General features: G+C 34.4%; 2 protein-coding genes across 5 annotated transcripts in view; one reads left to right on the forward strand and one right to left on the reverse strand.

Moving 5' to 3' along the window:
* Nucleotides 1-4,128, forward strand: part of WDR3_1 (Dip2/Utp12 protein) — a 23,319-nt gene extending 19,191 nt beyond the window's left edge. For both annotated transcript variants that reach the window (XM_051211609.1, XM_051211608.1), the window contains 3 exons: nucleotides 388-759; nucleotides 1,651-2,058; nucleotides 3,898-4,128. In XM_051211609.1, the coding sequence (XP_051071690.1) occupies nucleotides 388-759; nucleotides 1,651-2,058; nucleotides 3,898-4,059 (942 nt within the window). In that variant the 3' untranslated portion in view covers nucleotides 4,060-4,128. The remainder of the gene's footprint in view (nucleotides 1-387; nucleotides 760-1,650; nucleotides 2,059-3,897) is intronic.
* Nucleotides 4,081-23,409, reverse strand: MS3_00003750 (uncharacterized protein; the record flags this gene model as incomplete). 3 transcript variants are annotated; one of them, XM_051211611.1, is made up of 10 exons in its annotated part: nucleotides 4,128-4,485; nucleotides 5,843-6,015; nucleotides 6,522-6,724; nucleotides 7,514-7,577; nucleotides 8,744-9,040; nucleotides 11,768-11,899; nucleotides 14,282-14,447; nucleotides 17,141-17,265; nucleotides 20,670-20,818; nucleotides 23,066-23,409. In XM_051211611.1, the coding sequence occupies 8 exons, from the start codon at nucleotides 20,806-20,808 to the stop codon at nucleotides 5,861-5,863; spliced, it is 1,281 nt and encodes a 426-aa protein (XP_051071693.1). The 3 variants fall into 3 exon arrangements, with proteins under 3 accessions (XP_051071692.1, XP_051071693.1, XP_012797835.1); XM_051211610.1 differs by lacking the exon at nucleotides 7,514-7,577 and having other exon boundaries at nucleotides 4,081-4,485; nucleotides 22,710-23,409; XM_012942381.1 differs by lacking the exons at nucleotides 4,128-4,485; nucleotides 23,066-23,409 and having other exon boundaries at nucleotides 5,861-6,015; nucleotides 20,670-20,847.
* Between the last annotated feature and the right edge of the window lie 3,521 nt (nucleotides 23,410-26,930).

Consider the following 26,930-nt stretch of genomic DNA (forward strand, 5'->3'; position numbering starts at 1 on the left):
GACTAAAACTCTCATCGTTCATTCACGTTACTACTAAATATGTAGTAGACAAGATGAAATTTTGGTCAACAAAGATAAAGTTCATTTTTTTATTTGCTTATTGCAACCTTTCAAATAAGTGATCGAACACCATGATTAACTTGGGATCTCACCTTGTAGACCAAAAGCACCTTTAAGTTTGCAACAGTTCGTCGTATCACCTGATTTTTAAACTTCACGTTTTGATTTGATTTGCACAGAAAAATGTATCGCTTCTGCTTACTATCTAGTGATCAATTAGGTATAGTGACTGACGATACGTAGCACAATTTATTTTTATTTAGCATCCTGTGCTAATATGGTAGGATCTTGTATGCATAATTCTGATATTTCTTTAATCATTTCCAGGGTCATAACGGTAGCGTGACTTCTTTAGCTACAACGATTACTAACACAGCTCTTTTGACCCAAAAGAAAACACCTAAATTGGAAACAGCACGCAAATCACATGCACGGAACAACCAAGACGAAGGAAGCAATGATGATGATATGGATGAACTATGGGGAGGTCTTATTTTATCTACTGGTCAAGATTTCAGCATAAGAATATGGGAGGAAGCTGATGAACTTCTGATTTTAGAAGAAGAGGAACAAATTGCGCGAGAACAGGAGGAGGAGGAAGAATTGGTTCGGTCAGAAGCAGTGATTCCTGGAGCGATGCCTTCAGAAGCTAGTGAAATTGGTCCTTTAGGCCGACCAACCGGTAATACAAGAGATGCTGTAAGTTTATCGTGAATCTTTAAAATAATTTTTTTCGTTATTAACCTGTGCAATGTCGAATGATTAGATCAAACAAAATTCAAGTTTACGATCTTATATTTAAAAGCTGAGTGCGTCAAGCAAATAGATTGTAGTTTCACGAAATTTTATTCCCTGTAATCTACTTTGCTTTACAAGAGTAACCGTTTATGAAACAGACATTTTCTTGAACACGATTTAAAGATACCACAACTTTAGTTAACTTCAACGTTTGTAAATACTAAGAATCGTGCGTTTATATAACACAGTTCAACTTCACTCAAGTTGATTGTTTTCTTCATATCTGTTTGAGCAACTACCAAATTTAACACAACTGTAACTGAATGTTGGCGGCATTCCTCTTCACTAGTAAAATGCTTGGTTTCATACCGAACTTCATTTTCGAATGTTAGAGGAGGCAGATAGTACCTTTGATACGTACATATGTATACCTGATAGCTTAGTATGCAACCTTATCCTAATACACAAACAACCATTACAGTGGTGATCGGTTAATTTGTAACTTCCCTTTAGCATAATTGAAAAAACAATGGACGAAAAAAGGAATAACCAGACTTGTGAACTGTTAGCAATAGCTAAAAAACTACTTTTATACATTGTTGAAGAACATTGAGTTAATATGTGCGACATTAATACACTTATTAACAGTTTTCTAGCTTCGTATCAGAATCAATGCACGTCAAGTGAATTGTAGCTTACCATTAGAAGTTTTATCACAATGAACATCAAAGATACTCAAATCTTTTTTACCAGCTAAACAAACCGTATACTCAATCTCTTAATAATTTCAGGTTTTTTCAACACTAATTCTAACGATTTCATTTTTACACACTTTCTACTCGTAACTTTCAGGCTGATATGTTTATGGAAGCAATGGACATTTATGAAGAAGAGATAGTCAAACGTAAAAATGGAGCTAAAAACACAACACCACATCCTCTAATGGTTGCACGTGGAACAAATTGTCCAGAGAAATTTCTACTCAAAAGTTTAATGGCTCTAAGAGCACCGTATTCTCGTTTAGGTGGTGGTGGAGCAGGTTTAGAACATGCACTGGGCGCTTTAACTAGTGAACATGTTCGCCGTCTACTTCCTAAGTTAGCGAATTGGTTATCACGTGGTTGGGAAATAGAACTTGTTGGACGTTCAATTCGTCATCTAGTAACTCTACATTTTGGTCTTGCAATATCATGTTCCGAGCTACGTGACGCAATCCGTCAGTCATCTAAGGCTAGGATGGAACAATTAGTCCGTGCAAAAGTATGTCTCTTGTTTTAGCCATATTATTACTATAGTTTCATATATTCAAGTCATTTATCTATTAATAATGGGCTGCTTGTTTATTGTAATATTCTAATTTTCTTCATTTAAACGAACACAATCCTCATAAAATCTCTACTGCATGATGGGACAAAAAAATAAGTAGTAACTAATATCTATTCCTGTCATCCATTACTTTTTTAGTTATACATGTGAAAATTATAATTGAAGCTAAAAGGAAATATATGGATTACGATATAATTTTAGGCTTGCAAACCGATTTCATAAATGAATAACATGGTTATTTTCTCTTTGTGTGTATCATTTTAATTATAGTTTGTGGAGAAAAGGAAATTGTTCTTATTAGTTGTACAGGTCGACTCAGACTCACAAAAGACATCTAATTTAACTGAGGTTATTCTACTATCTAGACTTGCTCCAGAATCGATCGTTTACATATGATGATAGTGATCACCCGAAATATTTGTGATCTCCAATTCATGTAATCTGTGCTTTTATAGTGATAGTTACCCGGCAACAATAAACAGAAAGAAGGAAATATCCTATTCCTGGTGGAGTTTCTTTTTTCTAGATAGATGGCTTAGTCATGAAGCTTTCATTATTCTTCTGAACAACATCAGCAGCACAAACTTCAGGTAGAAGTGAGGTATTCGAATTTCTGCACATATAACTAGTAGTTTGTCATGTCGATCCTGATAGGGTATTGTTGCCCTACAACCTATCTGCATATTTGTTTTAATTGTCCCTCCCTTTGACCTGATTCTTTATCCTAATGTAGTTGCGACTTTGATCTGTATAAGTTGGCTTCCGACATACCTAAGTGTCCGGTTCATCTGTGTTGGTCCTGGTGATCAAGACACCTAATAATAATAGCTTGTTGTTCGAATCCTTTTCCACTGTGAATTTTGTCAGTGAGGACGTTTTTGATCAAAATCTATTTTCCATTTCATTCTTTTTAATGATGATGAATCTAAATTTTTGGCTTGACCAGTGGAAGTCGTGATTTTACTAGAAGGAAAAAGCCATACAACAGACAGACACCAACAATGTATAACCTTGCACAGATTGGTATCAGTCTAAGTTACCACACATTACAATGGTAGAAATCTAATCAGTTTGAAAGCTAAGGATCCTAAATAATAAAGGAAAAATATCTCTCCTCTAACTAGCTATTGTATTCATGTTATCTACGATCTCCAACCATAATGTTTGAAAAAAATGAGAGTAGTGTAATGTAGAATCAATTTATATTGATTACCGTTTGTTTGAAGGGTTTTATGGAGATTGGTTTAATTTCTAAGGTACCAGTAGTAGCACTGAACAGCTCTTTTACCCTAGTACGGAACTCTTCAGCAGTTCGCACCTAAAATACCACTGGGGATCGAATACAAGGGCTTCATATCTTACAGCTAACGCCTAGCGATTACAACTATTACGTTGACGTCCCATGGTACGACTTGAAATTTATTCCATTTATGATATAAAGCGACGGTTACCTAATGTCATTGATGGAAGCTTTCTTACTTCCAATATAATAAACTCTAAAATCCCAACTTCTCACTAGAATTTGAACTACATTTCGAAGTCACCAGTGAGCTGACTGTTACAATTTAGCTGAAGGGATTTTGTGTTGATTTGTTTAGTTTATCTAACTTTGAATATTTATTCATATTGACTCGCTGCTATACTGAAGTGAAATGTTTTCGGAACTATCAGTTTTAATGACAATCACTTCTCTATATTAATAAACATCAATAAGGTTATAACATCCTTAAAATCTTTAATTATTTTCACTTATTTCTCTTTTATACATTTTAGAATCTTATCGGTATGAATTTAGCCGGTTTAGAATGTTTAGCTAGAAAACTAGAAGAGAATCAACAAATCGATCTATTCGATGAATTAATAACAACACGAGATAAACGAATCAAAAAACACAAAGCTAAACAAGCTCGTTTAATGCCGTTACTTCCCGATTAATTTTGTATGTCATGGAGAGTACATTTTCATATATATATTTGTAAATAAAATATAAATATTGTACTGTAATTTAAAATAACATTTATTCATATTTTACATAGTGAAGTGAAAAGGGGGGAGGGAGGTAGCATATTTCATGTTTATGATAAATACAAAGATAATTTCATATTTCGTAATATGCGTTTTAAAGAAGAAAAATAAAGATTACAAATTGTCGATTAAATAGCTTTAATAAAATTTCACTTAACCATTATACTCTCATATACTTATCAACTAATTGAATATAATTTATACTCTAGAAAATTAATGATATTAATAATCCTAGTATTAGTGTTCAGTTTATTGAACCGCATGAAGTACATCTCAAAAGTTATTATTAATACTTTTCAGATGTCATTTTTTTCTCTATAATCTCTTCACTGTAGTCTGTAATAAAACAAAAATAGATAGATAAATATATATTCGTTTAGATTTTAATTTTGTGTGTTAGATTATTGCATTATTTTTTCTTGTAAAATCAAATTATAATCTCTATTCATTGTAATTCTTAAATGAAAATTGACCATTCAATATAAAACATGTTTTATTCAATAAATGTACAAATATACATCTATTATTTAATAGAATAAAAGTATATGTATAGACTATTATGAAACATCTTAGTAGTCATTTGAGAATCTATCTACCATTTTGTTCGTATAAATTTACATGAAACTGCTAAGTTGTGTAGATCTCATCATGGATGTTAATTGAAAGTATTTTCGATTTAAACAGAAATGGTGCACGATTTTGATTTCAGCAACATATTTCATACATTAGTAAGTGTTTACAATTTCTCGTTTCTTATATTCAGAATTGAGATTGCCAAATCCCTGTCACTATACTATCTTTTTTTTCACATTTTATCGTTATAAGTTTTATATTAAATATTTAGTTACCAGTCGAATACGGAACCCTCGTTTCTTTCTTTTTAAGATTGAACAACCAGATGTCCATAAATCTCAGTGTTGATTTCTACTCTGAGATTCAAACTCGTTACCTTTCAATTGAAAATCCAAAAGTGTATACCACCGAGTTGCTAAATCGATTACTAAAACCTGTGACATTTTCACTAAGAATCCAAGTTTCATTTTAATAGATGTAAACTGCAGTTTAGTTTATTTTATTTGTATCATCATCAGATATAATTGTGGAAACCACATCCAAAAGCAAGGTGAGAAGACATCTACTTAACCTCGAGAAATTTCCATAAACTGTATGATGGCTGATAAGGATTTGGATTACTGATATTTAAGTTAGTTGTTTAGTCCTTTGAACAATTCGTTACTCTGATATTTCTAATTACTTTGAAAGTTCACAAAAAACAACAATCAGTGACATTTTTTAAGCTATACAATCAAAAATACATGAAGGATTTAGTGAAAATTCAAACTGATAACAGCTGGTAAAGTGTTAGATACAATGGGAAGAGTGTTTTAATCTGGGACTGTTCAGTTGTCCACATTCATAGTTCCATAAAATACAAGATCTATTTATATGTAATGTAATGACAATTTTAAATCTCTTATGAAGCAAACTCGAAACTGAACCAGAATAAACTAGTCGTTAAGTCATTCACTGTTTTTTCGATGGCTTATAAAGTAATAACATGTATTGACAAGAGATTACCTTCAAAATGAACTAGTTCTGTAGGTTATACATAAGTGACAGACCAAACGCTTACTTTTCTAACGAAACAATATAGTTTCATGGAAATTTTTATTTGAATATATTTATCACTTACCTGTATAAATCTCTCTCTTTAATTATAATTGTTGGTAATAACACATTGACTTATTGCTTTACTAATCGTTTCATGTAAATTTCTTTGTGTTCTTAAAAATTCTCTTGTAAGATTTATTTGTTGTTTCAACATATTATCCAGTGCAGTTAAACAAGGATTATAAGTTGTTAAGGCTAGTTAAAAAAATAATTGAGAAAAATTATAATCGATTCTTTAACAAGGTGTATATATAAATGTTACAAATTAACTGTAATAGTTTTCTAAGTAGAGATAATGTCTAACAGTGGAATCCAGGACGCGCGTTTCACCGTGTTTGGGACTCGTCAGTCGGATGCTATTATATCCTAGAGTTGATATATACTCCGGGACTCGAACCCAGTACCGTTCACTTGAAACGTTATCGCGTACTAGTTTTCGTTGACAAATTATATTCATCATGTAAAACAATAACTTATTGTTATTATAAATGGCTCTAGTAAGTTTAATCAACCCAATGATTGTCAGAAAATGTCTCTAGTGTTGCTATTCATGGTTCCTCCATTATACACTAAATTTTTTTCTGAGTACTGAAATTCGATATATATGTTTCAGATCGCCAATTACACAAACGACAGAGAATAACAATTTTACAACTATCATAATTTATATCACAGGAAACTTCTTGAAATATGACACTTACTATGTAATGTTTTGTAATTTATGAGCGATGACGTTATATTTTGCATTTCAAGAGTAGTGTTAACAGTAGAATTAGGAATTTCTTCATATTTTATTATTGGAAGGTTGTGTGGAATATGGTAGTTTTGTGAAAAATCACCTGACCACACTGTTTGAACTTCAGCATCCTTTGTTTGTTCGGTTTCAGATACGTTTTTTGATATTCTGAAGAAAAAAAACCACAAAAAGTCGGTAAACTTAACTATACGCTGTTCACACTATGATTTAATACTTCATGTCAATTTCGTTTATGAACTTTCAGACTGGAAAAAATCAGCAACTTAATACTTCTAGTTTTCAGTGGTTCTCCAACTGTTGTTGGTTCGTGGTGAAAATTTACTATCAAACTGCACAAATTCGTTGAATAGTAATCCAGTGTTAACGCCTAGTGGGTTGTATAACTGAGAATGTAGAATAAAAATTAGACTAGGGTATAAGTCGGACAAAACTACAACCTCGTCCAGTTGTCATCTTGTGAATTTCATGTTTAGTTCGGAATAATTATTTGTTAAGTTACTCAGTTACACTGCTTTAATTGAATTTTCTGTATTTGAAAAGTTTTACTTTCACATAATACCCAGATAGCTATGTCTTTTTGTAATGTGATAGTCTCAGATCTTGTTATCAAAACAATGGTCAGATTATCAGTTCAGGCAACTCATGTTTTTACTAGTTAATTTTAATATCATAACACTGAAATTCAAATATTTAAAATCCATTCTTGGAAATCATCATAATCGAATCCTATCATCCTATGCAGCATCTAATTCAGCAAACTCCGAATAGATGAAATTTTTATTTATGTACTATTTTTATTGAGCACTGGTTTCGACTGAAAAATGTTACGCTTTTATGAAATACAAACGTAAATTATTAGTTTTGGGCAGTATTGTGTAAATTTAATACAACTTGATAAATAATTGATAGTTTGACAAATAGCGTATTTGTACTTACTTTTTATATGAAATCGTTTCACGTAAATTCGTTTTATTCAATGGTCCATAAGAATTCGTAGGTGCTAATTTGTGGTTTGAGAAAACGTTATATAACACATAGCGTGAACACACATAAGATAGTCATAGATATTATTTCAAATTCTATCAGGATCTTACTTCATTTAAAAGAATTTATTACATTAGCTGTTGTCTACAATAACATAATGTTAATTTTATATCTGTCTACGTGGTTGATGTTCTAACTACCCTGATAAATCGTTAACAGTATATAAACAAACCTACGGGATAAAAAATATGAGGATATTGTGATTGGTAAATGATGAATTAAGCAAACTGGTAGTATAGTCGTAAATCGGGAGCGCCATCCCTACAATTGAAGAACATATGGAACTTAAAAAAACTGTATGCCAACATCAAAGTTAGAATTTTCAGTACGAACGTCAAAACACTTCTGTTGTGCGGACCAAAGAACATGTTACACCGGGAAGTGCAAGCACACATCAAAGGAGTGAATAACAACCGGAAACGAGAGCTTAGAATAGAGTAGGTGAGAAAATTCTTGTTGGTAGCTTATGCTCTACAAGGGGTGACAGGCGTAAGTAGGTAATTCAACAAGGACGAATGATACAAATAAAGTTAACATTATGACAGAATATACCATGTTGTACTGAAATATCTGCTTAACCCATTCAAAAAGGAAGAGGTTGATAATGTTATAGCCTGAAAAATATTGAAAACACCCAGTGAATATATTAGGCTAGATTCATCAAAATCTCTTTTACAGGAGTAATTATATCCTATGACGATTGGGATACTTTTACTTGATGGTTTTTTATATCATTAATTTTTAATGTACCTCAAGGATAGAACTTAGTTGAGATTGTCCATCAACACTTGTTAACTTCTTAAAATACTTTCTAATCAAGCTATGTTTTTATCATGAAGACGTGTAAAAAATTAAACTAGCAAACATCACACGGCAAACTACAATGTACTTAAAGCGTACAAAACACTCAGACCGATAGTTTAAGAATTTCATTGAAATTTTATGGGTGTATAAGTATCCAAGCAATGAGTCGCTTCACTCATTAGGTTGAAAATTACGTGACTTCCATACTCTGAAAAATAATGTACTTGAAAAAATAGTACATTAACCGAAAACACATTCACTAGTTATTCTCCAGCAAAATACACAATATATTTAATTAATCATTCATTATCAACGAACCTGCATTATAAACTTTTTGATTTACTGAACAATCAGCCATTTTTGTTTTAAGTGATAATGATTTCTGCGTTGTGATTAGATTGCATTTTAAATTTTCTTTAGTTGAACTAGTTAGATCTTGTTCATTTTCAAAATCATCTGAATATTCATCTATTTCACTAGTATTGTTTTCATTGTCCACTTGACAAGATATCTTTTCCAATGGAAGTTTTTTATTAGATATCTTCTCCGTCAAGCTAGATGAATGGGAGTTTTCACATTCAATAATTTCTTCAATATCTATCAGTGATTTTTCATCTAAGAAGATAAATGAGTTTTACTGATAAGAATTTTAAGTCTAAATACCATAGCAAAAAAACACCTCTAAGCTATTTTATGAGCGTATCTTACTTGCATTGTTGCTCTAATGAGGATGTTCTTTTTCTGTCCTTAAATTTGGGAAATTTTAAACGGAATAGTGAGAAGAAATGACATAAAGAGGATATATAGATTACAATTTCAAGGAAGATAATAGCAGCTATACGTAATAGCATTTGGTTAATCAATATGTGGTTAAGAATTGAGAAAAGAATAATCAGCTTCAAGTGTCTAGATACACGGAGCTAAAAAAATAGTGATCTACAGAACAGACATGAATGGGCTTGTCTAGTCTCACTGAGTATTAACAGCTGAGTTATCAATTCGATAGTATCTACAGTGTGAATCTTTTAAAAATTTACTTCGATCTCTAAACGCTATCATTTAGCAAACGTTGAGTAATGAAAACAGAGCAGTAAACTAAAATGATTTGAAAATGTAAACCAAATAGTTTGAGTCAATAAAAATAGTGAAGACTTTCGAGTTCTTAATGATTACTTTTATAATCAATATTACTAGTACATATGCGTAAGTATTTCATATTCCTTTATGTGCCAAAATCCTTGCAACTTTTGAATTTTGTCATTTTTCAAATATAGGGAAAAATGTTTTAGCTTGAAATTGTAAACATTTGAGTCATTCCATTTTGAAACAGTACATGAATAAAATAAGAAATACATGAACTGAAAGTATGAACGTTCAATTAATTATCAATGATAAGATGTTTCAAACATGATTTAAAGAAAGCAAATAAATAAATACATTTCAACTACTGAAATCAATTTTAAATTACTTAAAATAGAATTAATAATCACTAATTTCTTATATGTCAAGAACTTCATCAAATTAATTTGTCCTTCTAGTGATAAATGAGATTGATAGCTAGAATTGCCATTAACTAGTGTCACTGTTTATCCATAGTACTTTTTGCGAGTGATATTTTATCATTAATATCATTAAATATTTTGATAAGTAGTATTTAACATCAGTAACAAATCTAGTTGCGAATCTATAACTTCCATAAAAACTTACACTTTACTTAATTTATTTCATTATACTTTTTCATGTGTTGATTTTATTTCAGTGAACTTTTTAGTTCTCCTCTATTCAGTTAGGTTAAATGCTACTCAGTTAGTCATGTTAGACGGTTGGAGGTAGGAACCTTGAACCAAGTTTTCATTCTGTGTGGCACTCATTAGCAAGGTCTACTTCTTTCATAATGAAATTGATACTCCCTACTGGATCCAAATCTGAATCACGCAGCTTCACAGTCTAAGTCGTTATCACTGAACTGTTCTGTCTATAATTGACCTCCTGTAGGACTGAAGCATATTTACAATTGATCGGTCACTAAGTAGTTATTAATGCCATATTTGTCTCATCATTTAGTTCTGATTGAAATCTATCTAGTAGGTCGGCTAGTTTGCTTACAACACGTATTCTGTATATATTACTAGTATTTTATATTTAACAATTTCAATGAGATTAAAGTAGTATATTATAACTAGCGATTTAACTGTACAAGTTTAAATAAGAAAGAAATAGTTTTCTCTGACAGGAAACGTTTGCACAATGCATTGGTAATTTAACTTGATGAATGATAAAATTGGTTTAAATGCATGGACTAGGATTTTGCTAAGGTCTATTTAAAAGGGTTTCATTAGGATAGTCCAGTAATCAATCCGTAACAGCTAGTTTAAAATGTGACATTACAGATATAGGTTGTTTAATTATTCTCTATCCACTTTACATGAATCATTAGGTCAAAAATCTAATCTACATCACATCTAAGAAACTGTAGCAGTTACACGATAAGGATGTACTGACAGACTACTTCCTTTGAGGATGTAAGTTACAGGTTTACCGTTATTCTTGTCAAATAATATTTGAAGATGACACCGGTGATGTCTTCTCCGAGATACCTGTCTATAAAGTATGGACAGTGTTAAGTATTCATAAATATTGATTGCAATGAAATTATTTCCAGGATATCTCATATATATATATACCCAGTAATACTTTTTTTAATATTAAAATAACTATTACTTAGATCAGTTAAGAAAAGTAACCCTGTTCTGTTCTTCCCAATCTATGACTTTAGTCACTGAGCTTTGATAAATTCTACAGAACTATCATATCTTGACACAATATACATTCTAGAGCATTAGGAAACTTTATTACGAATATCATCGACAAGAGCAATAGGTTTACTTTTTGACTACATATGTAAAGAGATTTATTTAGGAGTCCATTTCTCCTACAAATAATGTAAAGGCAAAAACCACTAAAAAAAAACAGTTTAATGAGTATTCGACACTTGATGGAGATCTCATTAAATTTTAGTGAAATGAATAAGCTAACACATCGAGCTAGGTATCGATGTCCTAATATACCTGGGTTGCTCGAGCAGGCTCAACTTCAGCCAAAAAAGCAACTGTATTTTTACCTGACTTGCATTCTTAAATAAATATGCTGTTCATTTAAGACCAGTAATGTTTTCTTTATTGTCGATTGATTGGGTACATATAAAATATCAGAATTCAACTAACTGGAAACCTAATATCAGTATTTCTAGGTTCTAATAAAGCCCACTTTTCATATGTATCTTACTTTTGATTCAAATAATGTTTTACCATCCCAACTATAAGTAACAAATCAGAAACTCACTGTACGATTTGTCAAAACGATTAGTTGAGCAATAACTTCCGCAATCTATTCTATTCTCATTCACTAATTCATCAACAGATAATATTAATTGATCATCGAATGTACTCATTTTGCTTTCAATTCGTGAAGGTTCTATAGAAATTTAATTTCAGTAAATAAGGAATTATCTTATAAGTTTATAGATTGAATTTTTAAATCAATACATATTTCACAAATTTGAAGTAGGAACCTTAAACTTGTACCTCAGAAAGTACACTAGTTAATAATAGACGTAATAAGCGTCATGGTATTGAATCGTTTATAATAATATCAGGTGAAGAGATATGTCTTAGCGTTCAAATGTAAATCCTCAAAACAAGTGAAAACAATTAGACTTATTTTTTATTTTTATTATTTTCAGCCTAATTTCGATGTTCCTATTTAATGTCATATTATTTATTCAATATTTTGAAGTGTATTTAACTTTTTATATGGTTTATTTATTAGAATAAGCAATATTCCTCTGTTACAATAACCCACTTATCTTACCAGTTCATACTTCTATTTCAATATTTTGGATCATTCTATTTTTCTCAGTTTATTTCTCCTGTGCACTACACTAAAAATCCATTTACTTTGAACAGATCGTTAATTTACAAAACGTGAGGTCTGAATTATTTTTGTTAATTGCTATTATGTCCACTGTCTACAAATTTATCTGTTGCTTTCTGATTTGTGGTATTTATTATAATTTTGTTTTATTCACTCATATAAAATACCTAACTTTTCTTTCCATTGTGCGTCTAACTCCCTATATCCTAACTGTTATGTCCCGATAAGCATAATGAATGGTAATTTTTGGGATCCATTTATGGACCAATACTATAAGTATATTTTTATCGTACAATTGTTATGTAACTAAACGATTCATATCCGTGTCCCTCTTATTATGAGCTCTATTTTGACCTATGAACTATTACTATAAGATTTAGCATTCTTAAATCATGCCCTGTCTATTAATTACTACCTCCCTTATTCACAGCCACATTTGGCTAATTCTTGTACAAATGTTGTTTCATATTTTATGTCACGGTGTGGTCCGTCTGGTTGGTATACAAACCGAGTATGTTTGAATTAAATGATTCATATCGCAGAGGCTGAGATTGGTGTTCTGAACTTAACTGGCTGGGCTAGGCAGAAAGCAAGACCAATCTGGATTCTAGACTACTCGCACGGGTTTTAAGAGTCATTAGTCCGATCGATAATTCACTGCTCTCTAGTTGACAGTATCATTACGTTATAAACTAACAGGGCACGCAGGTCACAATTTATAACACCAACCATTTTCTGTTCCCAAATACTTTCAACGTTTATTTTTGTTACTTATTAATTTATATAGTATATAGCACCTGATATAACGGATGAATTAAAACATCTTTCTCTCTCTCTCTCTCTCTGCAGTATGCTAAGCTAATACAATAATATGATAATAAAACCGATATATGTGACTGAGCTTATAATACAGTTAGACTGAATACTCAAAAGATCCGCTACACACAGACAATATCACGTTATATTAGATGCCTGATTCATGACCAAGAAGAAGGAACCAGAGTAACTCTAGACTACACTTTATCCCACGCAATTACAAGCAGTCACTCACAGTGTGTCCGGAGTAGAAATCAATTAGAGGAAATGAAATCATATATGTAATGATCAGTAAGTCGGGTTCCTATCTGTCCACAATCAGTGACCAATCATACTTACTTTCGCTACCACAAATCACCACAGTACATTTGAACAAATCAAAAGAGTTATCTATTAAACTAAATTGTATAGTTGAAGTTCTCCCACTCATTCTTTTGTCATACTGTTATTTCATTAAACTAGATAATCTAAATTTGGAATATAGGTACACAAATACAACATACTGGTCGCTAACTAGTGACAGACTAATTGGTTTTAAGATCAAGATTTCAAAAACATATTGTAACACTTCTGGGTTTTCATTTAACACACAAAGGACTCCTACATAGTACAACTGATATCTGAAAAGTTGACTAATATCTTGTCTACATCACAGATTTCAGAGGTTGATAAAACTTCATTTATAGTTTTTCGTCTATTCTGAGGTTTCATTAGCCACTCAACCATCAAAATTGACATTACATAAAGACAAGGGTTCAGTACTCGAAACTATTCACTACCCTATGATTAACTTCAGCGATCCCCCACATTAATTTCGAGTTAATACTTCGTATTTACTTAAATGTTTTCTAAGAATTTTAGAATTGAAAGACTAGTATTTGAACGAAGAATATTCTTTTCGATTAAATTTTTTGAATTCCCTTACAGGGGATTTAAAAGCTTTCACAATTTTTCAGCATCTGACAGGATGTAGACAAACGTTGTAATTTTTTCCTAGGTATTATTTAATCAATATGAGCGGGAAGCTATTTCGGCTTGATAAGGATAACTTCTAAGCTAAGCAACAAATATTTCTTATTCCTTTTCCATATATATATATAAACTTACCTCTACTTGCATCAGTCAGTGAATTCTTATCATTGAAGGACAAAGCTGAAATTCTACTTAAATCATTCTCATTATTTATTCGTACTACTAATGGTTCATTCACAACATTATTATTGATACAATATTTTTCAAATTCCTTTGATTTTGTCCCATTTGTATTTGTCAGCTTTTAAATTAAATAAAAATTAATTCATTAGTTTGTTTTAATTAATAAAAAGGTAGATAGTTTTAAAAAATAAGTGATATAAAATACATATAAATCAAGCTGTTTTCTGTTATAAAATTGAATTACACAATAAAATCTTTACAAATTCCTTCAAGATAATAAATAAATAAACAAAAACGTTGAATTTACCATGTTTTGCTGAAGTAATTTATGCCAGAAGGGGTTTTGTGGAGATTGTAGTAATTTCAATAGTTGAGATCATGAGCCAATTGAAGCTAGACCACCATGGAAAACTTGGAAATACTGGACGGCCGTTTCGCCTATTGTAGGACTCAGCAGTGCGCATCCACGACCCCGTCTCGTAGGATTCGAACCCAACAAGATTCAGTTGTCAATCTTGTTCTGTTGTTGTGAAGTCTTTTACAAATGTTTATTATGAAACTTTTCACAACACTTCTTATTTAAGCTGTACTCAGTTATATAATTTTACTTTACTTTGCACAATAACAATGTTAATATCTCGTTTTTAATGTTTATTCGAGAATAACGATATATTCAACTTATAAGTATTCATATTATTCAATAGATATGAACATCCCTTATAATTCATTCATACTTATTTCTCTTTCAGTCAGTCAGTCAGCTACAACGTAGGACCAGGCACATGTATGCATCGGTCCAAGTTGCCATACCTCATTAACACAACAAGATGGGCACCGGATTCATAAAAGTAGTTAATTCAGAGGTGGTAATATATAAAAGAAAGATTGCAATAAGCATACAGTACACGGAGAAAGAATTAGTTCGTAGAAAGAAAGATATGAAGCGATTTTAATCTCTTAGTTTAAGGGAAGACAGAGAGTGTATACACCGACGCCATTGTGATCGATTCTGAGCCATGTCACCAAGAGTCTCCAACCATTGGTTACGACAGTCACGCGGATCCCAACCAAGTAGTCTGCATCTACCAACATGGCTCAGACTAGAAGTTAGTGACTTCAAGCACTGATGCCACATTTTGGTTTGGCCGCCCCTAACTTTCTTCCAACCGTCTCCAACACTAGTCAGCATTACGCATCGTGGTAATCAGTGTTCAGGCATACGTAACATGTGACCCAACCATCTCAGTCGATGAAGATTCACAACCTCATCGACTGATTTACCATCATATCCTAATACCCTGCGTCTAACCTCACTATTACTTAACCGGTGATCCCAACAGACACCAGCAATATTTCTAAGGCATCTGTGGTCAAATACTAGCAACTTACGAGTATCTTCTACTCTTAATGGCCACGTTCCGCAGCCGTAAAGTAGAACAGAACGAACTGCCGCGCAGTATATTCGTCCCTTAATTGATAGACGGATAACTCGCCTTCGCCATAGGTGACGTAAGTTGGCAAAAGTCAAGCGAGCTTTTCGAATCCGTGCTGAGATATTGTCAGACACCAACCCATTAGGGCTGATCAGACTTCCGAGATAAGTGAAGTTGTCAACGCGCTCGACTACTTCACTCCCTATCCTTAGTTCAGGTGTTGACGCAGACCAGTCCTGAAGCAACAACTTGCATTTAGAGGGAGAGAAGCTCATCCCAAACATTCTTGCATTGTTGCTTAGTGCTAACAGAAGATTGCATTTTATCAGTGCCTTCACCAAACAGGACTATATCATCTGCGTATTCTAAGTCGATAAGTGGACCTCCTGGACGGAGATCAATACCCAAGAATTCAGTAGACGAGAATGTTATTCCCATCAATAGGTCTATGATGAAGTTAAACAAAAATGGAGAAAGTGGACAACCTTGACGGACACCACTTGAGGTTGCAAAAGTAGATGACATGTCGTCATAAGCTCTGACTCGACTAGTCGTGTTCGAGTAAAGAGCCCTTACAAGGTTTATGTACTTCTGGGGTACGCCTTTCAATGACAGACACTGCCACAGAATCTCGCGGTCTACGGAGTCAAATGCTGCCTTTAAGTCAAGAAAGACCACCATTGTCGGACGCCGATAAGTACGCCTGTGTTCTTTCTCTTTACATTATTCTTTACTGATGTAAGCATTTTTAATGCTATGTTGTAAAGTATGTAAGCTGATTTTTTATTATCAATACTATCATGTTTAATCTTCAATACGAACGTTAAGATAGTTCTATTGTATGGAGCTGAAACATAGAGAACTACCACAACTATTATTAAAAAGGTACAATTATTTATAAACAATTGTCTACGCAAGATACTCACTGTCCATTGACCGGATCCCATCAGCAATGGCCTACTATGGGAGAGAATAAACGAACTTCCAGCTGAAGAGGAAATTATGAAAAGATGCTGTAGGTGGATGCGACACATTAAGAAAATCATCAAATTGCATCACGGGGCAAACGCTAATTTGGAATCTTGAAGGGAAACAGAAAATGGGAAGGCTAAAGAACACACTGTGTTGAGAATTGGAAGAAGACATGAAGAGGAAACAACTGTAAAGTACTACCCAGGGCAGAGTTGAGTTGAGAATGCTGGTGAGCGGCTTATGCGCCACGACGATGGATAACAGGCGTACGTGTAATCAAGTACTATTATGCTTAGGTTGTAAGCAACTGATGAGGAACTCCGAAATATAATTCATGTTATTTTATTTTGTTAATTATTCTTGATTAGGTGAAATGTGTTTTCAGTAAACACAAATATGAACTTACTTTGCTATTAAATACCTTTTGTGTTGAATATTTATTAAAATCTATTGACGTTTTTCCTGCACTAAACGGTGTCAGTAAATCTTCAGTATTTTCATCTTCAGTTGTAGCTGGAGATTGTTTTCGAACTAATATAACACAAATACCAAAGTATTAAAAACTGAATTACCGTTCATCACGGTAAAACGGTTATCAGAAATGAAACAACTAAACTGTCACCTATGAAACTTAATATAAATCATAATGGAAAATCTGAAATAAAAAATAACCAGGACATCATTAATGAAATCCTGTATGAAAGAGGAACAGTCGTTATAAAGTTTACAAATCACTGACATTATAAAGTGGTTATTAGATGATTCCCGTTAAATTATGACTATCCAGAGGACATTGTCTACGCAAGACGAACCTCAATATCAAGCCACTAAAATAACCTCCAAGACTATAAACAAGGTGTTTTTATCTAGTCATGATAATTTACGTCTTTTTAAACATTATGTCAATTTGTAGGTGTCATTACCAAGGTTTGACTGCGTAATTTCGAATAAATTGAGCACTGGGTAGATTGATATAAATAAATAAATAATATATTTGCAATATCCCAATGAGTAGGAAAATTAGATGTTCTGACGTTTCGTGACTTAGTGTGAGCCACTTCTTCAGACAATAAATAAATAACTGAATAAAAAATTAATCCGAGTTTAAGTCTTGACTTGTTTATTTATTTATTGTCTGAAGAAGTGGCTCACACTAAGTCACGAAACGTCAGAAAATCTAATTTTTCTACTCATTGGGATATTACAAATATATTATTTATTTATTATGTCAATTTGATTATTTATTTAGTATCTGTTATTCACATACTAACACCACCATAGTTTGTATTTTTTAATACAGTTCCATATTTCAGTGTAATAAATTGATGATGAATGATTTCAGGACAAAGTTTTATGGTCAAGCTTTTGTTGTATATTTCGAAAATCGTTTGCATCTTAAACTTAGATCTAATAACTATGTAGTGACCTACTTTTATCAAGAGAACGCGATTGATTTAATGGAAACAGTTATTATTACAACGAATTGTACCAGTGATTGTTTTACTGTGCTCGTTTGTTTAACTGTGCTAAAGACAGCTATATTGCCCTACCATTATTCTCCATTATTGTTTCGCGGTTAGTTACTCCGCTCGCACGTACTCCCTTCTGCTGCTTCTGCTTGTACCATTTCTTGGCACGGTTTTGGTATTCTTTCGATACCACGAGATCGCCAATCAAACAAACTTGGTTCTATTACGCCTTCTGATTTTATTGGCACGTATTTCTCAGTAGCAGTGTTCATAGTCAACTGGGACTCGACACCACGCGACAACTGTAAGGTGTATCGTTCAAGGTGGCAACTAGAAAAAACTAAATTTCAAACCTTACTTAAGTCTCATCATAAAACCTAAATATTTAAACCACTAAGTGTTAGCCGGTTAATGATTGAGAAATGAAACATATAAATATAAAAATCACACAATATAAAATGATAAAAGATATAAGTACTTAGAATGGAAAATAAAAATAAAAAGCAGTCAACAATTTTTGGTACTGAATAACAGTTGTGCTATATCACAATAAGAAATGGATTGGGAAATAACAACCAAGAGATTTGAAATCGTTTATTTAGTGGTATCGAACTGCTCGTGGGCATAAAATCCCGAAATTTGATTTCCTATCCGATTGTGGTTTTAAACTGTTGAGCAAATTCAAATGATTAAAAGCAGCTGTAAGGTGATCCTCTATTTTGACAGTTCATTAGCTGTCACCAAGCAATATGGCAAATTTGGAAAAGTGAGAATAACTGTATACATAATACTACAAAGTATTGTTGCACTCCAAATGCTACGTCTCTTAATATTAACAAAAGAATTATAAACGACGTTCAATATATGACTGCTACCAGTTTTGTTACTTCTTGACACGCTAATCGACATCGTGTGCTATATTCCTCTACCAGAATTTTGACTGTCATTTCATTTCCGCACGCTTGCTGTTTTTCTCTGTAACCTAGCGTTCTAGACGTAATAAACCATGCTCCTCAACTGGTACAACTAACCTTGAGCAGCGATAATTCACACTCCTATTGATCTACAGGTCTCAGTTGTTCATTAGCCATGAGTCCGAAAAGATTTCTGGAGCCAAGCTTCCATTATTATCACGTATCCCGATTGTAGCTGCCAACTCGAAGTGGTGGTCGAGCGTACCTATTGTGATGACACGACCGAGTTATATTGGCCGGAACATATGTTTCGTTAGATCCTAAAACGCCTGACAGGTCGGTTGGAGAGCGGTAAGACCAAAAGCAGCAACCTGATGTTCTACGATGAAGTCGTACTGCTGACTGTAGAGGGGTGTGACAGCATTGAGGTGTTTCCATCGAACATCCAGCATCTGAAGCTATGCTACTATCTCAAACCGGAAGGAAGGGGTTAAAAAGTTTGACTCCGAAATTGTCTCACCTTACCACACAGACTTCCGTCTCCGGTAGTAAGGTCTTTTAAAGTGCAGAGCTAGCACATCATAATCTTACCATAAAAAGGTCGTGCGTGACCGACCTTAAGCAGTTGTCCCTTGAGCTTTAGGGTCACGGTTCCCGATCGCTAAAACTACTAATTCAGCTGCTTTTTAAGTCCCCTTAAGAAGAAATATCCTTCCACGGTGTGGGCACCAGAGAAGTGTCAACAGTCTTTAGACCTCTATCAACACCTGAGATAATCTTGTTGACTATCAAATCCCTCCCTCACCTCTTAATAATTCTTCCACCCCCCCCCAACTAACCCTTCTTGTATATTTTTATCTCCGCAAGCCGCTAATGCTAGTGATCTGAGTTTTAGAAATGTTATTTCTGGTCTCCTTAAACCACATTACAAACTTCATCTTCGAACTTCGTGTCAGGTTGAAAATCAAACTTCTTTGGCTAAGAGTGTCGAATCTCCAGCCATTGGTATATACTGCGTCTCCAAAACGCGCATACGCAGTCAAAGTACGGTAATTCATTCGACCTCGCCTTATCAACATAAGGAACCGGCAAGATTTTACCCTTCGAGTATCTAGAGAACTCTCTACCACTTCCCTTAGTCCCGCTCGTGTAGGTATAGCATTAAGTTCAAAAGCAGAACAAGCTCTATCAGAGTGGATTCCAATAGACTTTCGTTTGTGTGTTGTCGGACAAAACGCGATAGTAAAATGTCGAAAAGACAGAGTCACACTAGGTTACCTTCTCGTTGTCTTTGCCTACGCTCCAAATGACTGCAGCGTAGATAACTTTCCGTAGTGTTACTCCTCACTCATTTTGTAAGGGGCTTCTTCGTTCAAAACGTGCAACCACCCTAGCCCAAGTACTAACTAGAAGCAATCACTTCTCATTCAGTAAGATATAATTGTTATCTAACCTCGAAACTCCTTATATCATAAAATTATCAAGTCTCTAAAATGAAACATTTGACACAACTATAGGAAACTTCGGAAAACCACAGGATTCATTTACCTACCAACATTTTTATTGATTCGTTTCTCTGGATTTCTTAAAAACCGTCTCCCACCTTCAGAACTTTCACTTGACATTTCATCGATCATGTATCCAGATATTTGTTCACTCAATCGAATTGTTGTCTGATTCTTGTTTTTCATTGGTAACAAACTTTGTTGTAAATCAAAGCAAACAAACATTGTTTTATTAGTAAAAGTGGGTAATAATATCCCGATATTTAGTATTTTTAGCACAAATTGGCTCGAGTTGAAAATATTTACTACCGAATCGGGACCTGATAATTTAGTGTTTTCGCGAAACATGAAAGTACTGGCCTGCACCTTATGTGAAGTGATACACCCATACTGATAAAGTCACTAAATGGCCCCCTGATGCTCCCAGAATTTCAGTGCTTCTCTAGCTGATATTACCGTGATAAAATTTAACTAAAAATTATATGACTATTCACGAAATAATATTACTATTCGACCTTAGCTGTCCATACTAATATTGAATCATTTTCGCCATAAGTAATCCACCCTTGATCTGGATGATCCAGTAAAACTCCGATGAAAAATTTCTAAACAACTAGTGGGACCGACTCAAAATAATCCTCCATAACTCTGAATTACTTTGTCAACAAGAAGATACTTATCTTTAACCATAATAGATCAAAGTAGCCTAATATTCGATACATTTATTGAATCTCACTCCGTTTTATTGAAATGTTTTGTCTATAGAACGTTACGCTAGTAGTCTTCATCAATGATGTAGCCCATTGGTAAACAGTTGGAATTTATAGGGCACTTAACATTTATATCATTCTGGTTCGAAAGTTGACCGGGAAACTTACAATTTCTCACAAAACGAAATCCTCCACAGCTGTGCTCCGAAAATCCATATGTGGTGAAACTTCTGTGTCAATATCTGACTCCAGTTTAAGATTCATTTGTAGCACAATCAAATTCGTAATTAATCCATGTAATCAGTAATCGCTAGACCGAGACAAGGTACCGGAAAATTGGAAGTTGGCTCGTATTACATCACTTCTCAAAGGAGGTCGACGCAACATACCGTGAAGTTACCGGCCGGTAGCACATCTCTTAATACCTACAAAAATTATGTAGTCCCTGATATTCGATGGTCCATGTGATTACCTCCTATCCATAGACGTTTTTCCACCCTAACAGCACAGTTTCAGAGAGCATCACTCTTGTGTAACTAACCTGCTGATCGCCGTGGACAACCAAGAGGATGAATCGGCACTTCAGGAGGATCTGACTCGACTTCAAAGTTGGGTGGGCAATAACGGGCTTACTTTTGGCACTTCAAAGTGTAAAGTAGTTCATATGAGACACGTTGCAGACTACGAATACAACTTAGGTAACTTCCTTCTAAAGGATTCACAAGTTAACAAAGAACTGGAGGTTTTGGAACCCTATGATCTGAAGTCTTACGTTAATTGTGACAAAAAATACCTTTCGAGCAAACCTTGTACTGCTAACGTTGTAACGTATTTTAAGGCAGTTCGGTGGAAAAACTTTCCACCTAATCTTCAACAGTTTGATTCGACCTCACTTGGAGTCTGAAAGTACAGTGTTCTCTCCTTCAACCCAAAGGGATGACAATACATCGGGATGTATCTAAAGGCGAGCCACGAAATTGGTACGAGGACTCAAGTTCAAACCTTTTGAAGGACTTCTCAAATCACTGAAACTTTACCCATTAGGATATGGGCGTCTCAGACGTGACCTAATGACACGGCATCCTGAACACTACCGGTCATCCTCTTATATACCTACTTAGGCTCAGTCCTAAAAAAACCTTAGGGATAACAACTAGAAATTAAAGAGACACAACATAGCAGAACAGACTGTAGGCACACCTTTTGTTCTTTACGAGTAGTCAAATTCTGGATTCCTCTGCCAGCTGAAGTGGTTTAAACAGCTTTTCATGAGTCTTTTGAGGGGAAACTCAACATATTCTTGAGGACTAAGGACAGTATCTTACTATGATATGATGACACGTTTCTATTTATCGTCAAATGTACTCAAGTTCCTACCTGGAAGCATCGATGATCCACTGCTGCTAGATATGGAAATCCGTTAAGCGACAGCTTCTATTTCGTCCGAGCATCAATTAAATATGTGAAGTTTTCGCAAAAGATACTGGTACTAAATTTAATTCAGTGCACTGAAAGGGCTACTAAGTGTCATTGGCCCGTTGTTTTCAAAGAATGATCTACAGTCTACCAAGACATTAGATATCAATTTAAATTGGCAGACTACGCAATGAAAATTTCTGAAATAAAATATAAGGAATCATACGTAAATTTCAATACTTATGTAAATCCTGTTCAGCCAGTTCAGAACTTATGGTTGGATGTCAAGGTGACATTTTTATTACTTTATCACATACCTTATATTAATGATTAATCTGTCCCTCTGGTTAGTTCAAATAAGAATAAGGGTTTATTAGACTGATGATTGCAACCGATCATAAATTTGCCTTCAGAGACTCATCTGTTGTACAGTATTTACAACAATATAACAATCAACAGCACAGTAGTCACTTCAAACATCAGAACATTATTACCCATTAAAGCATTGAATTGAGAACAACAAAGCTGTTAATACGGCAATCACTAGGAGAAATGTTCCTAAGTGCGAAAAATTTTATTGGACAACGAACACCAATAATCGGTCCAACGTCGAATTCTTTCTCGTCAAGTTCACGCAATTTCCGTCTCGCTTCAAAACAACCTGGAACATAAACTAGATTCTTCCAAAGTCGGCGTTCAGGTGATCACCAGAACCAATGTCACTGTGGTTCACTTCACTGAGGAAAAACCTCGGACTATATGAAACCACCTTTTTCATATCCAAAAACTTACAATCCGTTTCCTGTATTCCATAAATCATTGTCTTGATTTCCATGAATACTTGTTTCACGGAAGCCTTTCCCCCCCCCCAAGGACATGAAAACAACAAAATTTATTGGGATTACTGCCATAATACATACGAGTGTTCTCACAACTGTGGATAAAAATGCCTTTTTCCACCATATCTGTTACTTGAGGAGACTTCTTCACTGTTATCCTCCAGACGTTATCTATCCAGAGGTAGTAAAAAGCTATTACACATCACCGATATGATGATGACTGTATAGTATCTCTTCGATACTGGTACAGATCATCGGGTACTTCCGATAATTTTGGTGGATTGTCAAAAAGAAACACGTGCGCACCTTATGCAAAGGGTAATCCGTTACGGACGCAAAACCTCATGTTACGGTTGTTAGTCTTGATTTCCTTGTCCCTTTAGTCACACACCCGCAATATTACTATTTGTTGACTTGTGTACTCACTTTTAAATATGAGTAAATTATGTATGTATATTGAGCTTCAAACTTTTTTCTTGTTATATCTCGCACTTCTACATACTGTGCTCTTGAAGACTTTCCGCCAAAGCACACTATAATGTCACAGTTTGCGCAAATCATTACAATGTAACGTTTCTCATGAGTTTGAGTTTAGGAAACAATTAGTACTCTAGATGAAATTTGTTAATGATGCGTCTCTAAGGGTATTGGTTCTCAACCGTATGATCCTAGAAACTAAACATGTGGTAACTGAGATTTCCATTCAAAATTTAACACTCATAAAAGGTCAGAAATGGTTAACGCGGCAACGCTTAATCTATAAGGCATGGCTTGTCCCCATAGGCTTGGTCACTCCGTGTAACGTCTTCTTATTTTAAGTTTAGATGCTGTCCTAAGCCCGAAAATGTTCCCCGGAAGTCAAAAATAGCACACGGAACATCAGGACAATATAAGAGACCAGGAGGACCAGTAAAATAGCAGCGGAAATGAGGATTCACAACTTGAAGGTGCTCAGAATAAGTAGAACCGATTAGACCTAAGCTGGACAACAAAGGCTAGACACGGAAGAAATGCTGCTGTACTTTTGTCACGACGAGGAAAATGCTCCACACGCTAAGCAGAAGAACCTGACGATTTACCAGCTGAGGCACTGAAGCCAGACATAGAAGCAACTGCAAGCACTCTCCACGTTTTATTCAGGAAGATTTGAGAGGAAGAACAAGTTCTGATGAACTGGAAAGGACACCTAATCAAGATACCAAAGAAAAGAGACCTGAGCAAATGTGGGAGCTACAGAGGCACCACACTACTGTCAGTACCAGGAAAGGTTTTCGACAAAGTGTTACTGAACCAGATGAAAGACGCAGTAGATGCCTAACTTCGAGAACAATAGGCTGGATTCCGCAAGTATCGGTCGTGTTTAGTCCAAGTTGCTACAATACGGATCATCGTCGAACAATCAGTTGAATGGAACTCGTCACTGATGGGAAAACCTTATGAAACATTCCCCGACACTGAGAAAATCGTCAACATCATATGGAATTCATACGACGGACTATAGTGAAAAGTCGTGCATGCATGACAGCTGACAGATGCATTCCAAGTAGGAACCGGGGACAAGCGAGGCTGCTTAGTCTCCATCTGGACTATAAAAACCTCGACATCTGAGGGAAAGCACGGAATAAAATGGACATATCGGAATCAATTAAAGATTTTAACTTCGCAGATGATCTGGCCTTTCTATACCATGCACACAAACAAATGCAGATAAAGACAAATATTTTTGCATCAGCCTCTGCGTCAGTAGGCCTCAACGTACACAGTGGAAAAACCAAGACTTTCAAATACAACACAAAGAAGACCAGCCCAATCTCACTTGATAGAGAAGATCTGGAAGGTGTAGAATATTTCGCGCTCGTTCAATTTTCCAATATTCCATGATCCACCGTACTACTTACAATTAGTTCATCTTGTCGGGCGTCTTGTCCATCCTCAGCGACATTGCAGTAGCTCCGAGTTGCTTTCTTGTTCATGACCATCCTTCAATAGTCTGAAACAACTCGTTTACGAGTCGTCCTGTCCATATTTATTTACGGTAAGTGCGTATAAATACCGCGATAAGACCACTTTGCGTATGTAATGTTTTATTGTGCGTTCCTCAATATCTCACTGTCAAATATGGTCAATCGAAGACACCCGTGTTGCGAATCAAAGAGGAATAATGGGTCCAATAGTTCCACCAAGAGGACCTAGTGATAGCAATTTTAGATGTCAGAGAAGTGAAGACACATTTTTTCAAATACTCCTACAATCCATTGATTAATAAACCGACTATGTGAAGGATTGATATTGTTTTTTGCAACAATTTCAACGACAAAATCGTGAAACTAAGTAAAAATGAGAGGTCTGACATATTACAACAAGATTTCACAAATTTAAATAGATCCATGAAGTTTGACTATTGAAATTTGACTGGTTTTCAAGTGGCAATTGTTCCATTGAGGTGCAGTCTGTTTTAATCTATCGTACACCACCGAGTGTCTTATGTTTTCCTGAGACTAACAAAATGATCAACAAAATCACTGACATCAGTGACACAGAAGAGTTTGGCGTCATAAAACACATCTTTTTTAACTCTTGTGAAACACTATCTCACCTGCTCTATAGATCAGGAAGTATTGTTGTTCAGTGTCAATGAAAACTGGGTGATTTTTCTGAAAGAAATGTGAACTGATATCGATCAACTTTTTAACGTTTCAAAATTTCAAACATTTTTATCGACTGTTAAACTTCAAGATGCCGTCCGAAACACTTGAATAAATATCCATATGTTTATGACTACCAGAATCTACGTGACTGCGGACTTCACATCATCTGCATTGTCTGTTTTCTCTGATGAGTTTACTGAATTTGTTATAACTGCCCTCACTGGTTCACTTTTAAGTGTATGTGGTGATTCTAGTTCATGTGGCTGTAGCATTCTTTCATCACTAGGTCGCCATAATGAATTAGATTTTCCCATTCGTTTGAATGCCCACTAAGTCCTAGTTTTCATCAATGATGTGGGAACATGTGCCCCATTATCTAGTTCTGATCAGCAAATTATTTTTGTTCTACGTAATGTATATGACAAGACGGGAGAAAGTGGACTGCAACAGCAGACAAAGAAATTCGAATAAAGAAAGCAGTTTAAAGAACATATCCAAAACCTGAAAAACATGTTTCATATAACTAATTTGGGATTGTTTAAAGACGACTTATAGAATTATGGTCTACTTCGCTATTAGTACTATTATAATAATAGACCTAATCACAAAATTTTAGATCTGTCACGATGTGACTGCCTGATCGGTATGATCTTACGTAGAAGTCACATCATTGTCTACACTGACTCATCGAACGT

Source organism: Schistosoma haematobium, chromosome ZW (genome assembly GCF_000699445.3).
Source record: "Schistosoma haematobium chromosome ZW, whole genome shotgun sequence".
Classification (NCBI taxonomy): Eukaryota; Metazoa; Platyhelminthes; class Trematoda; order Strigeidida; family Schistosomatidae; genus Schistosoma; species Schistosoma haematobium.